Source organism: Talpa europaea, assembly GCF_964194135.1.
Source record: "Talpa europaea genome assembly, chromosome: 11".
Taxonomy (NCBI): Eukaryota; Metazoa; Chordata; class Mammalia; order Eulipotyphla; family Talpidae; genus Talpa; species Talpa europaea.
This window is the reverse complement of record NC_140078.1, coordinates 77,001,712-77,019,409: the sequence shown is the minus strand read 5'-3', so window position 1 is coordinate 77,019,409 and position 17,698 is coordinate 77,001,712. Positions and strand designations below refer to the sequence as shown.

Here is a 17,698-nt window from a genome sequence, read left to right as displayed (position 1 = left end):
CAGACCGGGGCCGGGCATTGAGAGGATTCACCAGAGACAGAGTGAGGAACAGAACAGGCAGATCCACTGAAATACACTGCTGAGGGGAGCAGTGGGCGAGTCAGGTGAGGTTTGCTGGGCCATGTGGGTAGCTCCCTGGCCGGTGATCAAACATGTGCTACAGTGGCTGCGGATAGCTTCGTAGGTTGCATGTTAACCCCTTGCGCCACCAGGGAGGCACCCTATAAGAGTTCTTAACTTTAAAATACTCTTAACTTTCAAATATAGCATGTCTCCCAGTAATGTTTCCTTCAACATCTTTTGATGATATCACTGATATCACTGAAAAGAAACCCATCCTACAGCATTAAGACCTTCACTCAGTTTCCAAGAACCTCAGCAGACATTGAGGACATGCAGTGCAGTGTTATTAACTGTAGTCAATGTTAAATCACCACAAAGACCAAGTGGAAGATTGTGGCAACAAGACTTTACTAGAGTCAACTAACAGGCTAAGGGATGACTCCCAAAGTAACTTCTCCCTTTCTAAAGGGAGTCAGGATTTGTATAAGATTATTGGTATTGAAACAGGTATTGGGGACAGGGTGGGATGTTGGGAATCTTGGTTGCTCAGACACAGTGAGGCTTACAGGACCAGATCTTTTCCTCTGCTCTGGATCTGACCCCTACCCTTGGATGGGAATTTCACTATGTAAATGGATGTTAAAGAGCCTAAGTTAATGTTAGGGTCCTTTTTGCCCCTTGGTTGCTTTTAACCAATTTGGGCTGGAATGTGCACCTGCCCTTGGCCAACCTGCCCTAAATAGCTCTCGGGTTTGTCCTGCTAATGCAAGTTTGCATTGTAAACTTTCTGGGTAATGTTGAATTGTACATTATATTCCCAGTCTTGCTTATTTTGAACTGTAAGTTGGTAACTTTTGACCTTCACCCACTTGATTCCGCCCACCCCTCCCCCAACCATCAACCTCTTTAACAATTGCATCATCTTTTATAATTAATCCCTTTTCAATCCCAGCCCCAGGTAACCAGTGATGCCTTTCATCTATCAATTTGCTTTCTCTGTATTCTTCATGTAAATGAAGTCAGGATATCGTCTCTTGTGTCTAGCTTATTTCACTTTCTGTTTCTGAGGTTCTTCCATGATGTGGCATGTTCAATACCTTTTCATGGCCAAAATTCTTTTTTGTATTCCTTTCGCATATTTTTTTTTTTTTTTAAAGATTTATTTATTTATTTATTTATACAAGCACTGGGTACAGTCAGAAGCGCAGGAGGGTGAGAGAATTCACCAGAGCCAGAGCTGGGAGCAAAGCAGGCAGAAGGACCAAAGTACACTGCTGAGGGGAGCAGGGGGTGGCAGGACAGGTCTGCACACCATGTGGGACCCTCCTCCGGTGGCAGGGGAGCAGCCAGGGATCGAACCGGCATTGCAGAGGCCGAGGGCAGCTTCGCAACCCAGCGCTCAACCGCTGCACCACCGGGGAGGCCCCCTTTCGCATATTTTTACCCATTTGTCAGTTGATGAATATTTGAGCTACTTTTTGGCTCTTACGAATAATACAACTATGAACAATAGTGTTACAGATGTTCATGTGAACATATATTTTCATTTCTCGTGTGTATGTACCTGGTGTGGAATTACTATATCACGTGGTAACCCAATGTTTAACAATTCCAGGGCCAAAATTTCTTACAAAGGGTAAGTAATTTTGATGTTTTTCCAAAGTGTTTATACCATTTCTTATTCCCACCAACATGCAAGGGTTCCACGTCCTTCCCCATCCTTAATTTTTATCTTTTATTCTAGCCACCCTGGTGGGTGTGATGGAATCTGGCTGTGCATTTGATTTGCATATCCCTGATAACTGTGCTGCTGTCCATTTGCATATCTTTGAGAGAAATCTCCATTAAGTCCTTTGAGTGTTTTTAGATCTGACCTTGGTTTCTGATGGAATCATTGCATTATCCTTTTTTGTGACTTACATACCCAACAGCAGTGTGTGAGGGTTCTGATTTCTCCACATCCTCTTCAACACTGATTACTGTCTGTTTTATTTATTATAGCCATTCTAGTGACTTTTTAAAATAAACTTTCAAACTTAGGAAAGGATCTTCAGTTTATTCACACAGAAGGGGGTATGTTTGGTCTAGTGCTTAGGAACATGCGCTATGATCCAGGCAGCCCAGGATGAAAGCTTGGCTCTCCACTTATTTTGACACATTTAAAGTTGTGCCTGGGAACGAGGAGGGTAAGTTTTCCTGCCTCCTAGAGTGGCGGGGGAGGAATAAGTGAGCAAAGTTTCCTTCTACATTATGTCTGTTCCCTAGAGCTGCTGCAACAGATTACAGCAAACCGGATGGCTTCCAAGGAGAGAAATTTATTCTCTCTCTTTCTGGAGGCTACAAGTCTGAAATCCAAGGTGTCAGTGGGCTGTACTCTGAAGGCTCTAAGGTGACATAGTCCCTGTCTCTTCAGCTTCTTGTAGATACTGATAGTCTCGGCATTCATCGCTCCATACTCTCCTACCTCTCCACAACTCTTTCTCCCCCATGTTTCTGTCTGTGTCCAAGTTTTGCCTTCTTTTGGGACACTCGCCATTAGATTAGGATCCAGGCCAATCCAATATGACCTCAACTTAATTACCTCTCCAAGACCTATTTCCAAATAAGGTCACATTTATAGAATCTGGGGGTTAGGACTCCAATTTATCTTTCTGAGGTACATAAGTCAACCCATAGCACACTATATTAAGTTTAATGGTTTACATAAAGTAAGTTTAGGCTTTAGGTTAAAATGCCCTATTCAATGGGAGAGGACAAAGTAGGATCCCAATCTCACAGTGTCAGCCCAGTCACCAGTGTTTGGGATGCCGTGATGCTTGGGGAAAGCCTCCAGCAGTCTGACTGGTGTACTGAGAAACAATGCAGGGAGTAAGCAGGTTAACACCCACCTGGTTGGTGTCCTTGGGGCCTCATGTCATGGAGAACCCTCAGGATGAGGCCCCTCACGGATGAGACTGATCTGAGGCTTCCATCCCATTGCAGATTTTGCTAGGTTTATACTAGGCTGATAAACTTCAGCCACCAGAGTCCTCTCCTGTGTTCCTTATTTGGTTTTTTTGGGTCAAATAATGATAAGATTGGGAGAAAGTCTGATTTTCTCTAAAATGAAAGTTTAGAGTAAAAATAAAATTCGTTTTTTCGAACCCCAACTTCAGGGGCCAGCATCCCTGGAGAAAATCTCAGGTGCCAGAACTTGTTTTTTTCCTCTTCTGCAATCTCATTTGAGTATGAAAGTTCAGAAAGGAAGTGGCTAGTGTGCTTCAGTTGACTTTCCAACTATTGCCATCCCCCCCCTTTTTTTTTTTCAAATTGATTCGTTCTTGGCTGCCTCGCACAGCAAATTATTTAGAGGCTGGACTTTGTGGGAGGAACAGTCATCTGGCCACTAGAGATAAGGTCTAGCAGAGCCTGAGCCAAAAGAGGACACAGAAGCAGAAGGTTCAGCTGCCAGCATACTCATTTCTGAAACTTAAATATTTCCAATTCAACCGCAGAGCAGGTGATTCATGGGCCCTTCATCCCCATCCCCCGGTTTGAACTGTTTTCAAGGTTTTACCACGCTAGCTTGTCTCTCTCTTCTCTCCCACTTTTTCCTTTTCTTGATGACATTTTTATTTTTACTTGAGGAAATTCATTTTTTAAAATATTTATTTTCATTTATTTATGCATACAAGAACTGGGATGTAGATCAGAGGTGCAGGGAATGAGAGGATTCACCAGAGACAAAGAGGGGAGCAGAACAGGTGTAACTACTGAAATACACTGCTTAAGGGAGCAGCGGGTGAGACAGGAGAGGTCTGCTGTGCCATATGTGGGTTAGCTCCCTAGCTGGGGTTCGAACTCAAGCCTTGGCGAGTGCCCTCGTGGTGATAACACCCAGACTTAATCCCTAGGCCACCAGGGAGGCCTGTCTCAGAAAGATTTTTTACAATCTGTTTATTTGAATCACTATTCAAACAAGGAGCACACAATGCATTGGATTTTTAAAATCTTTATAACCCAGGGCCTCCCTGGTGGCGCAAGATGTTAAGATGCAATCTATGAAACTATCCACAGCCACAGCAGCACCAGTTTGATAGCCGGCCAGGGAGCTATCCACATGGCACAGCAGACCTCTCCTGACTCGCCCACTGCTCCCCTCAGCAGTGTATTTCAGTGGATCTGTCTGTTCTGTTCTCCACTCTGTCTCTGGTGAATCCTCTTACCCTCCACCCCTTGGGCCTGTGCCCCAATTCTTATATGCATAAGTAAATCTTTTTAAAAACTTTATAACCCAGGACAGTACCCCTCCTGTGTACTTCTTGGTTCCCTCTTGTCCTGTGAAATGTCCCACTTCCTGAATTTATTTTCTTAGGGTTTAATTTCTTCCTCTATCACATATTTTCTGTAAATTGTATGTTCTCTCCAATGACTTCATTAAGTTCAGATTCTCTCCATTTCTCAGACAAGAATCCTTCGCAGTTGGTGCTGTGGAATTCTGATTGTACTGCACCAGGATGCCCCTGGGACCTGGCTCTTCCATTTTTTATTGATGCTAAAATTCACGAGTGGGTTCATGTTGAGAACCTAATGTCTCCATTGCAAAGTTGCAATCAAACTTTTAACAACTTTGCTTATATCAGTTATTTCATTGAAGGTTATAAAAGTGATGTCCTCATTGTATCATATCTTCCACACTTATAACTCCTTTCTGTAAGAAAACTTTATTTTTATCAAATAAGGCAATTTGATTAGGTAAATGAATTCTTTTCTTTCATTTCCACTTTATAGAACTGTGGTCTGGTGCTATAGTTACTGCTCAAAAAGAACAGTGAAGTTACTTCCACTTTTTTTCAGGGGAGGATTTTCATCTTGTGGGTTTTTTTTTTTTTTTTTCCATTGTGGTTGTGTTTTTAAGTATGAATTCATAGGGAAAAGTTTTCCGAAACTTGTTTATGGAACTATTCGAACGAGTACACAGCTGAGAATAGTGTAATGAAACTCCACGTACCCATCACCCAGTTTTAACAAGCATCTACATTCGGCCAGTCTTGTTTACTCTTCCCCCTCCCAGCATCGCCTCAACTGGATTATTTTGAAGTAATTCCCAGACATGTCATTTCTTCTGTTACTATTCTGTGTATATCCCTAAAAGATAGACTTTTCCCGACATCTCCTCAACTGGATTATTTTGAAGTAACTCCCAGACATGTCATTTCTTCTGTTACTGTTCTGTGTATTTCCCTAAAAGATAGACTTCTTTCAGAACATCCACCATGAACACAAGTATGTGGTTGTCTTCTGTCTTCCTTAAGATTGACTCTGTGGTCAAGAGGAGACTTGATAGTGGCACAGTGGTCAGGCTTTTTTTGGAGGGCGCTTTTCCCAGGATTTGTGGGTTGCCTTTGGAGTGTGTGTGTGTGTGTGTGTGTGTGTGTGTGTGATGGGCATTTGTCTGCACTGTTTTCTTGGCCTTCCAAGTTTTCGTTTTGGCTGGGCAGGGGCCTCCTTTTTGCTTTTGGGGTCATTGTCATGACAAGCTATTGACATTTTAAGAGTTCAGGTTTGCTTATTTGGGGTTTGTATGATGTTTCTTCATGATTTGATTTAGGTTTTAAATTTGGGGCAAGACTATCACAGAAGTGATGTGTGCTTCAAAAAATAAGACTTTGAGATAGAATTTACATGTTATTAAAGTCAGTCTTCAGTGTGTGTAAATTTGAGTATTTTCAGCATATTCACAAGGTTGTGCATTGATCACCACAAATCCTAGAATACACAGTATTTTTGAAATCTGACAGTCCGTCTTTCACATACAGTTTTCCAATGTTGTGACTGCACTTCCCGTGGCTCCTTCAGGCTGACAGCACCTGTGGCAGCCCACCACTGCCAGCCCAGGGTTGATGAGGCATCTGTGGCACTGCCACGTGTGCAGCCATCCTAGGCCGGGTGGGTTCCTTATTGTTTCTCACAGGTGAAAAGAAAATTTTGGAGCCTTTGGGATTATTTTACAGGCTTTGAATGCTGAATCAGGTAACCAGGCACAGGCAGACCAGCAAGCAGGGAGACAGTCAGGCAAGGCATGGGGCTGGGAGGCTCTAGAGGCAAGTGAGCCCCCCAGCCCCCTCGATCTGTGTGCTCTCTTGGTCTCCATCTCCTCTGCCCTCTTATCGCTCACCTCCTGGGCCCAGATGTCTACAATCACAGGTGCCTGTGCCCCGTACACACACTTCTCAGCCCGGGCCACCAGGCCACCTAGGAGTGCAAGCCTGCAGGTGCTAGCCACAGAGGCTAGCGGCAGGAGGGGGGAAAAAGCCTGAACCTCCATTTTCCCTACACTAAAGCATCTCCATTCTTGGACTGCCAGTGCGGGAACTGGCTGTATCAGTGCCAGGAAATAGAAAAGGGGAAAGAACTGCATCTCCCACCTCTTACTCCCTTCTTTGAACAGAGAGAGAAAAAGGCAACTATTTTGGGAGAAAAAGGCAACTATCTCCAAGCAATACATCTTTGTGCAGGTCAAGTTTACAAAAGTTCAAGCACAAGCAATGGGGGGGGGGTCTAATTCTTCAAATTCCTGCTAGTGGAAGTGAAGCCTGCCTTCCAGGCGGCCCCCTAGGATGGGAGTGAGGTGGAAGGGTATTACTGGGTCCCTAGGTTGCCTCAGGTCTTCTTTCCCCTTCCCCTTCTCTGTCACTTAACTCAGGAAAGACCAAAGCTACACTAAAAGGTGGAAAGTTTGAAAAGGTATAAAAGTATTTCTTATTTGGCAAATTAATAACTGCAGATAAAACTTCCTATTTCTTTGAATTGTTTCCTCCCAGAGAAATGAGGACCCTGAGATTCTTCACCAGCTGTTTCAAAGTAATTTTGATGCAAACCACAGTTAAATGAGTCAGTTCCTGAGGGCCCAATCAAGCCTAGGAACCCAGAAATGACCCTGGGTGGGGTTTGCAAATCTGAGCTCTGCTCACAGAGGCAATGACAATTCCATTCCCTATCCCCCATTTAGCAATGTGCATTTCTAACTTCTGGCTGACCTCAAATTCTCAAACCTCAGCTTTTGTCATGCTGTAGGGTAAGGAAAAAGTATCAGGCTTTTCTGCCCTCCCGCCATTAGGATAGATGAGGGAGCCCTGTGGTCCTGAATGCATGCCTGATGGCGGGCACCTGAAGTGGGTACACCAGGGCTGAGAGACTGAGTTCATAAGGGCGGCGTCACGGGACGCCAGCAGAAGCCAAGAACAAACGGAAACAGGAGAGCAAATAAGCAGAGAGAACACGAGAGAAGGCCAGAGAGCCCAGATAGAGTGAGGACTTGTTGGGAGTTGGGAGGACTGCCAGCCTCCCGGCCCCCCAGCACCCCTGCCTGCCATATGCCTGGTAAATCTAAAAGACCTGCAAAAGCCACTGAGGACTCTGACTCCTCCTTTACCCGGTCTGCTGGATCAGAAAACCTGCTCAGTGCCCTGTTCCTGCCCTTACACATGCCCTCCAAAAAATCTGGCTTTAAACAATAGCCTGTAGATGTTATTTCAGTTTCCAATTTCTTCCACCCTCTAGGGAACCACTAGTTCAGGTAGCTGATAAACACGCTGGAGTCCTAAGATCGATTGAAAGCCTCCGTTTTCAAACTTGGCTGCACAGTGGCGTCATCTGAAGAGTTTTAAAAACCCCGGGTCCCGGGCTTCTCCCCCCACCCCCGAGTTCTAATGTAATCTTCCTAGATGGTGATCTGGGCAACTCCTCAGGCGATTCCAACCCGCAGCCCTGTTAGAGAACCAAGGACGACCCCTGCAGGTCCCAAAGCACCACTCAGCTCTCCCAGCCTGGGCTCCAAGGGTTAATCCAGGGCACGCAGGTCCCGGCCGCCGCGAGCGCCCGGCGGGGCTCGGCGGGGCTCGGCGGGGGCGGGGAGGGGCGGGGAGGGGCGGGCCCCGGGGCGGGGCGGGGCCGCGGCGGGCGCGGGCGGGAGCCTCCTGCCTCCGCGGCCTGCAGTCCCGGCTCCTGCAGCCGAGCGGAAACGCCTCCCGCTTGCAAAACAAAGAGAAGCGGGAGGCGTGCGCGGCGCTCGAGGTGAGCTCTCCACGGGTCAGCCCCGCGGGTCCCGGTGCCGCCCGCCTCCTCGGGTGATGATGGAGGAGAGCCCCGGGAGCGGCCCGCGCTGGGGGTCCAATGGCCACCGGGCGCCTCAGGCCCTGGAGGAGCTGCAGAGCCGCTTGCTGGAGATCCTGGCCGTGCTGACCCCCCGGGAGCTGCGCAACTTCCGCGACCTCCTCAAGACCGTGGACGAGCTGCCGCGCGTGAGCCAGCTGCAGCTGGAGCTGGAGGGCGGCACCGCGTCGGGGCTGGCGCATCTCGTGGCCAAGCACTACTACCTGCCCGCCGCGCCCCGCGTCGTCGCCCAGGTGCTGGGGCGGCTGCGCCGCGCCGACCTGCTGCACCGCTGGCAGAGCGACCCTGCAGCCGAGCGCGCCGGTGAGCGCGGGGACCCCGCGGCTGGGGGTCCCGCCTCCGGCCCTGGGGAGCGCGGAGGTGGGGCTCCGCTGCCCCCGGGGGTCTTCGGGCGGGTGGGGAAGGTGGCTCGCTGCCCGGGGAGCGGCGGGGGCTGGACCCGACGCGGAGGGCTGAAGACGGGGGTTCGGGCGTCGCGGGACCCCAGTGCAGATGAACTGGCGGTGGGCGGTGATCGGGCGGGAAAGTCACCGTTCCCATCACATCAGGGTGTCCAGTCCATCTCGGCCTACCAGCGCGTTTTGGGGTGAGCTCAGATTAATGTTGCAGGCCTGAGCTGCACTTTTATTTTAGAAAGTACCTCCGAGTGGTTATGATGGAGGAGATTTTGTGATGCCGCCGTGAGAAACTGAGTTGGACTCCTCGCTGCCACAGCTCCGGGGGGGGGATTGGTGGGGGTGGGGTGTCATTTTCTTGCACAGGATCAGACCGTTTGCCATAAATGTGGGAAGGTGTGGCTTATGACCGAGAAATGCAATGTGTAACAGTTGAGGTTAAGGATCTTCTCTCCTCCAAATTGTATGTGTGTGTGTGTGTGTGTGTGTGTGTGTGTGTGTGTGTGAGAGAGAGAGAGAGAGAGAGAGAGAGAGAGAGAGAGAGAGGGAAGAAGATGCAAGAAGGCATTGCCATAGGTACTAAAATGTGCTCTTGGTCATCTCTGCCCTCAGCATGCTTATTATCTGGTTGAGTTACAGGTAGTTATCCTTGTTCTTTCTTCTTTTTTTTTTTCACTTTTAAAAAAGATTTATTTATTTATGCATACAAGAACTGGGGTACAGGCCAGAGGTGTGTGTGGGGGGAGTGAGAGGATTCACCAGAGACAGTGTGGGGAACAAGAACAGCAGATCTACTGAAATACACTGCTGAGGGGAGCAGTGGAGGAGACAGGAAAAGTCAACTACTGCCCTGTGAGCTGCCTCCCTGGCTGGAAATGGAACTGGTGCTGCAGAGGCTGCTGGTAGATTCACAGTGCTGGCTTCAACCCTTTGCAGCACCAGGGAGGCCCCTCTTTTTTTTTTTTTTTTTTAAATTTGAGATGAATAACAACTGTGATTACCCACAGGGCCTGCAGGCAGACTACTGTCCTTGGCCCCAGGGAGTCTGTCTTTCTTCCTTTATCCCAATGCCTGGGGCTTAGTTGTTCCTCTATCACTTTTGGTATTACCCCATTAGACTGGGGTTTTCCTGTTGTTGACTTTTTTTTTTCTTGTTATTCCCCCTCCCCCCCCCCCAGAATCATCAAAACTACACAATATCATGTCTATTACACTGTAAGCCCCCATAAATATTTGAATTGAATACTAAAAGTTTATGTTACATAAAAAAATAAAATATGGCCTGGTTCTTTTACTTCTTTCCTTTTATTGAAAACTTGGTCTACTCTTCACGGGGTGCTTGTGTAGCAATGGCAATTCGTCCTTGTCTTTTTTCTCTCTGGCTTAGCTCTTTCTCTGCCCTGGACCTGACATGGTTTAAGGGAGTTCTGTTAGGTTTCCATCCTCATGGGTTTGTGAAGGGGGGATCCCAAAACATAAGAGGCAACTGAATTCCTTGGGAGGAGCTTCCTGTTAACTGGAAGGACAGCAGATCTTGATAAAAAAGAGGGAAAAAAAGAAAAAAAAAATATAAACCTCTTTTTCTGTTTTATTCTCTTTTCATGAAAATTTATTCAGAGATTCCAAGAAAGATTCAAAAGAGAAGCTATGAGTGCATGGATGGCGAACTGGTAAATATCTTGTTTCTTACTTCAGCACTATACACAGATTAGTAGGCTAGCATTTAGCCACCATTCTGGTAAAAGAATAAAATCTAAATCTAGCCAACTGAAACCACTTTACATGCAGTGAACAATGGAGGCAGGCTCTGTAACTATCTCCAAATCAAGGAAAGTGAGGCACTCACTGGTGGTATGACCTTGGGCAGTACATGCATTGCTGGTTGCAAGATATTTTTACAGTTTTATTATGGACATTTTAAACTAAAGTAGAATTAGAAAATCACTCTCCCAACTCCAGGCCAATAACACTGGGCTTCTATATACAGCGTTATATGAGGATCTGGTGTCTTCTGCTCTCTACTCCTAGTCATTTTAAAATCAAAATAGCCTATCACTTTCACCTGTAAATACTTTTTTTTTTTTTTTAAAGATTTATTTATTTATTTATACAAGAACCAGGGTGCAGGCCAGATTCGCGGGAGGGTGAGAGGATTCACCAGAGACAAAGTGGGGAACACAACAGGCAGACTGATGAAATACATTGCTGAGGGGAGCAGCGGGCGATGCAGATGAGGTCTGCCAGGCCATGTGGGATTCTCCCCGGCCAGCCGGAATCGAACCAGTGCTGCAGAAGCTGCAGACAGCTTCACAGTGCTGCACTCAACCGCCTGTGCCACCAGGGGAGGCCCTCACCTGTAAATACTTTTGTATGTATCTCTGAGAAAGATTTTTTTCCAAAGCAACCATAGTACCATTACTACTTAAAAACAAACATGCAATTAGCATTCAGATTTCTTCCACTGTTCCTATGTCTGTTCCAGTTGTTTTGTTTGAATCAGCTACCCAGTTGCATTTCATTGACTTGTCTCTTAAGACTTAATTTATGATGTTTCTTTCATCTTTAACCTTTTTTTCTTATTCATTGAAACCAGGTGATCCATAGAATGTCCCACATTTGGGATTTTGATGGCTATAGCCCCTTGTTGATTGCTACTTTCCTCTGCCATATTTCCTTTACCTGGGAGTTATGGTTATGGTTATAGTCAGCTTTGTCTAAAAGTGCATATTAGTCCTAGTCTCAGAAAGGTATTTGTTTTTGTTTTTTCTGTTTGTTTTTTTAAAAGATTTATTTATTTATGCATGCAAGAGCTGGGGTACAGGCCAGAGATGCGGGGATTGGGAGGATTCACCAGAGACAGAATGGGGAACAGAACAGGCAGACTGACTGAAATACACTGCTGAGGGGAGCAGCGGGCGAGACAGGAGAGGTCTGCCTTGCCATGTGGGTTTCTCTCTGGCTGGCCAGGGATTGAACTCATGCTGCAGAGGCTGCGGATTGCTTCATAGTGCAGTGCTTAACCCCTTGCTCCACCAGGCAGACCCTCAGAAAGGTATTTGAAAGAGTTGTAAGTCGAGTCGTTTCCCTGTTCTCCAGGACTGATGAGAGACCATCAGTGTGAGCCCCTGGTCTGAGCTCAGAAACCTCACCGTTAATCCCAGAAAAAACTAGTTGTTTCATATACATGTACTATTGGCTCTCCGAAGGGTTTGGCTTAAGTACTGTTGTGTGACTTTCCTTGCAAACAGGACTGCTATGACCTGAGCGGTGGGCGGAAAGCTTTCCTCATGTGTGTGAAGAAAAACAGGCCTGGGGCTCAGCAGGACATCAACCTGATGAAGGAGTGGCTTGGCCAGTGCCAGTTCGAACAGACATCCTGCATTGATCCTGATAAAAGGGTAACAAATTAATACCCAAAGTGAAAAATTGTAGCTTGTATTATATAGCTTTCTTTTTTAAAGAAAAAAACCCAAAATACTGGGTTTTAGTACCTAGGGACTACTAGGATCTACTAAGCCATGGTATGTATGTCCTGATGAAATTCTTCCTTAGCTTACCTGTTCCATGCAAATACTTTTTTTTTTTTTTAAGATTTATTTATTTGTGCATACAATAGCTGGGGTACAGGCCAGAGATATAGGGGGTGAGAGGATTCACCAGAGACAGAGTGGGGAACAGAACAGGCAGACTGACTGAAATACACTGCTGAGGGGAGCAGCGGGCAAGACAGGAGAGGTCTGCTGTGCCATGTGGGTTGCTCCCTAGCCAGCTGGGGATCGAACTCGTGCTGCAGAGGTTGCAGACTGCTTCATAGTGCGGTGCTTAACCCCTTGCGCCACCAGGGAGGCTCCATGCAAATGCTTTTGTGATCTTAAGCATAAGATTGTTTTTCCTTTGCTGAAAAATAAGTATATAAGACCAGCTTCCCTTCCAGACAAGCAGGGTCCTCTTGGGCTTCAGTCAAGGAGAGGGGTGTGCAGTTGAACAGAAAGAGGGAACCTAAAAAGGTGTCCTAAGCAAGGTGAGCCAGGAGGCCCAAGAACAAGCTGTGAGTCCAGAAAGGGCAAGGTCCAGAGCATCTGGGAGCTGGGAAACAGCTTTGAGATCAGCAGACAGCCCGGCCAGAGGGATTCCAGAAGCATTGGAACCAAGGGGCTTTGAAATGTCTTTGTGGTATTTGGAATCCTGTGTAGGGTGGATTGAGGAGACAAAGCCTGGGACAGATGTCTGTGGTGACTTAACTAGATGACACAGAAAAAGGAAAGAAGAGGGTGATGAGTGGGAACTCCATTTTCATCTCTCTGATCCTAGCTAAAATGCTTGGCCTAGCCCTGCCCTTGTTTGGGAATAATAACATAGGAAAGCCCTTCATAGATACTAAGGGCAACACTAATGAGTGCCCAGGAGCAGAAGTGCTCTGAGTGCAGCCTGCACTGCAGAACTGGAATCCTGTCTTACTAGTTGTGTTACCTTGAATCGAATTCTCAACAGAGGGTGATTTTGGCCCCCTGAGCACATCTGGCCGTGTCAGAGACATTTTTGGGTGTCACACCTGAGAGGGTGCTGCTTGGCATCAAGCAGCATCATGATGCTGCTGAGCACCCTGCATTGCCCAGTACAGGCCCCCACAGCAAAGAATTCTCCAGTCCTGCATGTCAGTAGTATAAATGCGAATGGCCAACAGGCATATGAAAAAATGTTCAACATCACTTGCAATCAGGGAAATGCAAATCAAAACTACCATGAGATACCATCTTACACCAGTGAGAATGGCACATATTAAAAAAACTAGCAACAACAAATGTTGGCGAGGTTGTGGAGAAAAAGGAACTCTCCTGCACTGTTGGTGGGAGTGCAAACTGGTCCAACCACTATGGAGAGCTGTGTGGAGATTTCTGGACCTACTAAACATAGAGCTTCCACAGGATCCAGCAATTCCACTCCTAGGTATTTACCCAAAGAACACAGAAACATCAATTCCAAAGAACACCTGCACCCCTATGTTTATAGCAGCACTGTTTACAATAGCTAAGCTTTGGAAACAGCCCAAATGCCCAAAAATAGATGACTGGATCAAGAAGATGTGGTACATATATACCATGGAATATTACTCAGCATTCAAAAAAGATAAACACATGCAATTTGCAGCAACATGGATGACGCTGGAAGGGATCATGCTCAGTGAAATAAGCCAAAAAGAAAAAGAAAAATACCGGATGGTCTCACTCATAGCAGGGATCTAGAAAACTTAAATAAGGGACCAGGAAAATGAATAACTGTAAGAAAGTGAAAATCAAAATCAACAAAAACTATGAACCAGAGACACTTTTTGGGGGGTGGGGGGCGGGAGGGGAGGGATTGGGGTCAGAATGGGGGGATTGCAATTGTATGGGGAATATAAAAATAAAATTTATTAATTAAAAAAAAAAAAAAAAAAAGAAAACTAACCTTAAACTAATTGACTACTTATTTCTAAAATAGGGGGTGGTGGGCCTCCCTGGTGGCACAAGGGGTTGCAAGGACAGCACTGTGAAGCTATCCGCAGCCATTGCAGCATGAGTTCTATCCCTGGCCAGGGAGCTACCCACATGGTGCAGCAGACCTCTCCTGTCTCACCCGCTGCTCCCCTCAGCAGTGTATTTCAGTCAGTCTGCCTGTTCTGTTCCCCACTCTGTCTCTCCTGAATCCTCTCATCCCTTGCTCCTCTGGCCTGTATCCCAGTTTTTGTATGCATAAATAAAAAAAATCTTTAAAAAAAATAAAATGGGGGGTGGTGACAGTACTTATAGGGCCGTGGTGAGGATGAAATGAGCTTTTATGTGTAAAAGTTCTTGGGCTAGTAGCTGATTTGTAGTAAGCACTCAATAAAGTTTGATTTTTTAAAAAAATTATTTGTTTGACTGTGAAAAACAGACTCCTTCATTTCCCCCAGGGATTATATGCCAGATAAGCGTGGAATGTAGATCTTGGTAAGGTAATCTTGTGTCTAGTCAACTGGCTCTTCTCTAATTTGAAGTTTTTTGTTGATTATTCAGTGTCTCTAAATAGCCATCTATAAATAAAGAACTTTGTCTCCTTGTTTCCAATACGCTATTGAAGTGCTGGGATGTCTTTTGGGGGTAGCATGAGCGGAGCAGAGCCCGGGCAGTCCCGCCTCTCTGTAGTGAGCCTGATTATGATGACACCTGACGGGGCCAGGAGGGGTGTACATTGTGTTAATTCCTGCATTCTCCTCCATCTCTAGCTTACTGAGGACATTCACTTTATGAAATAATTTCTATGTATTAAAATAAATAATAGAAAATGTAAGTACATTCGTCCTTGGGATAGGGATATTCCAGAATTCTGTTGAATTTTGTGGTAGAGATTCAGAAATTCCCCAATTTTCTCAAATACAAGCCAGGAAATCAGACCAGTTCTGAGAGCAACTGAAAGGGAAGTGGCAGTGTTGACCCAGAGTCTGAGATGTAGGTTCCTTTACATTTGCTAGTAATGGGGCCATCTCAGGCATTTCTGATATTTTCCTACCTCTAGTTCTTTTTAACATTATCCTATTTTACAGGAGTTACTTGGACAAATAACATCATTTCGTGATGGTCTAAATGAAAATAAAGATGAAATTGGCTGTTGCCTTGTTACTCTTATGTCCCATGGAGAAAAAGGCTTTATTAAAATGAAAGATGGTGAAAAAGTCAGTTTGGAAGACATTTTTGAGATGTTTAACAATAAAAATTGTCCGGCACTTCAAGAGAAACCAAAAATCTTTATAATCCAGGCATGCAGAGGAGGTAAGAGATTTCTCTGTAATAAACTTGTTTCTAGGAAATTCCCACATTGATTGAGAAAAATAAGTTGATATATTTATTTATTTATTTATTTTAAAAGATTTATTTATTTATACAAGAACCGGGGTACTAAGCCAGATGCATGGGAGGGTGAGAGGATTCACCAGAGGCAGAGTGGGAAACAGAACAGGCAGACTGATGAAATATACTGCTGAGGGGAGCAGCGGTTGCGACAGGAGAGGTCTGCCACACCATGTGGAACCCTCACCGGCAAGTGGGGATCGAATTCGCGCTGCAGAGGCTGCAGACAGCTTCACAGTGCTGTGCTCAGCCGCCTGTGCCACCAGGGGAGGCCTGATATATTTATTTTAAATTAGAGCACCTTAGCTGTTGTAATCTTAAGAAATTCAGCTGGGACAAAAAGATGGAAGGAAAACTTCCCTGTGCTAGGATAGTTAAGTTACGCTGAGGAAGGTCCAAATCATTAACTTCAGAAGGTAAATCAGGGACCCTCAAGTGCTAAGAGGCAGGTGTGCACTTCCCAATGGCTGTCCACCATCCATGTGATTTCCACATGTCTTAAACCTGACTAAAACCTGACTTAGGTTGCTCTTTTGGCTGTATCTCTTGTGGAGATACAAGCTTCCTATGACACCTCTTAAGGGCTACCAGAATCAGTGGTACATTATTGTATTTGTATTTTCATTCCTCAAAAACAGACAAAAGAGATAGTGGTGTGGAAACGGATGATGAGCCCTTAGACACTGATGACATATCTGAGAAGGGGAGGCTGCCTACGTTCAGCGACTATTTTATCATCTATCCCACCCAGCCAGGTAAGACAGGAGAGCAGATGACATGAGATACACATTCTTCTAAGGGTTTAGGTTATTCTAGATGATTTAAAAGTTCTGTTAAGAAAATTATTTGTAAAAAAAAAAAAAAAAAGAAAATTATTTGTGCCTGCAAATCAATGTATATAAGGAGAAATTATCATTAACCCACCCATCTTTCTTCAATAAATATTTCTAGTTTTTAATGGCAGCTTGGCATCTCATTCTTTATTTCTTCCAAGAAGACAGAGACTAACCTCTTAGCAAAGTATCACATAATAAATATGATCATTGACTCTCACACGAAAAAGATGGCTTAAAAGTTCACTCAGGCATTTGCTATCTGTGAGGCCTTCAGTGCTTTTTAGCCTCTCTATGTGTCAATTTCTGCATTTAAAATCAGAATGATAAAATTTAGGATGTTATATATTAATTAAATTATGTAATACAGACGTGCTCATCATAATAACTGGGATAGTAAATATGAAACAATTGCTGCCATTATTACTAGTGTATGTGCTATAACATTATTACCATTACAATTACCAGTACCATAGTTAAGTTCAAAAAGAGTCTTGTATGCTGACGGAGTGGACTTGATTAATTTATGAGGGGAAACAGGAATATGCAGGGAAGATAGAAGTAAACAGTCAAGGGCATTTATTTAGGTGCTTTTACCTGTCTTCAAAAGGATTAATTAATTGGTTGTGTACGTGTCTGTGATGGCCTTAGACACCCTCCTGCCAGTGCGAGAGTGTTTTTGTATTCTCTCTTTAAAGCCATTTTCTAAGATTTAACTATGAGCAAAAGGAAACGTTGGGCACACATAAGGGAGAAAAATAGGTGAAATGTTTTTGTTTTCCTTTGGTAGATCATGTGGCTTTACGGCACCCCAGCACTGGGTCTGTGATGATTGAAGCAATGACTGAAGTTTATAAGAAGTATGGAAATAAGTGGCACATTGCTGACTTTTTCACAAGAGTGAGTAAACTCCAAGTGAGCAGGGGCTCCATTCATGCTAAAGCTAATGCACCTGATGCGAGTGTTTTCAAAGATTAACTTTCACCAGGGGAACACCGCGCTAAAATGTCCCGTGAGAATTGTGGGCTGATCATAAGTGACAGCTCTATCAACATTTATTGCATTGCTCGCTCTGCCAGTCACTGTTCCCTGCACTGTACAAATATTCATTCATTTAAAGCTCCATCACCCAGCAGGTAGGTTCTGGGGTTCACATCCCTGTTAGAGCAGGAGAGCTGGTAGGTGGCGGAGTTGGCATTCCTGCCCAGACAGAGAGCTTCGAGAGTTCATGCCCTCACCACAATTATTTATAAGCTACTTCTCGCCTCCCAAGGAATGGTAATTTGCTATTTCCTTAAAAAAAAAAAAAGTTAATACCTTGTGATGCTTAACAGCTCTCAGAACTTTCACCTCAGTAGAGGTAACCTTTGGTGGGGGTGAGGGGGTG

General features: G+C 45.2%; 1 protein-coding gene across 1 annotated transcript; it reads left to right on the top strand.

Annotated features, from left to right (window-relative positions):
* Positions 1–10,267: 10,267 nt before the first annotated feature.
* On the top strand, positions 10,268–17,289 carry LOC311180134 (caspase-14-like; the record flags this gene model as incomplete). Its single annotated transcript, XM_084247794.1, has 5 exons — positions 10,268–10,282; positions 11,861–12,010; positions 15,175–15,400; positions 16,117–16,233; positions 17,102–17,289. 5 exons carry the CDS (start codon positions 10,268–10,270, stop codon positions 17,287–17,289), a joined length of 696 nt encoding a protein of 231 aa, XP_084103920.1.
* Positions 17,290–17,698: the final 409 nt, after the last annotated feature.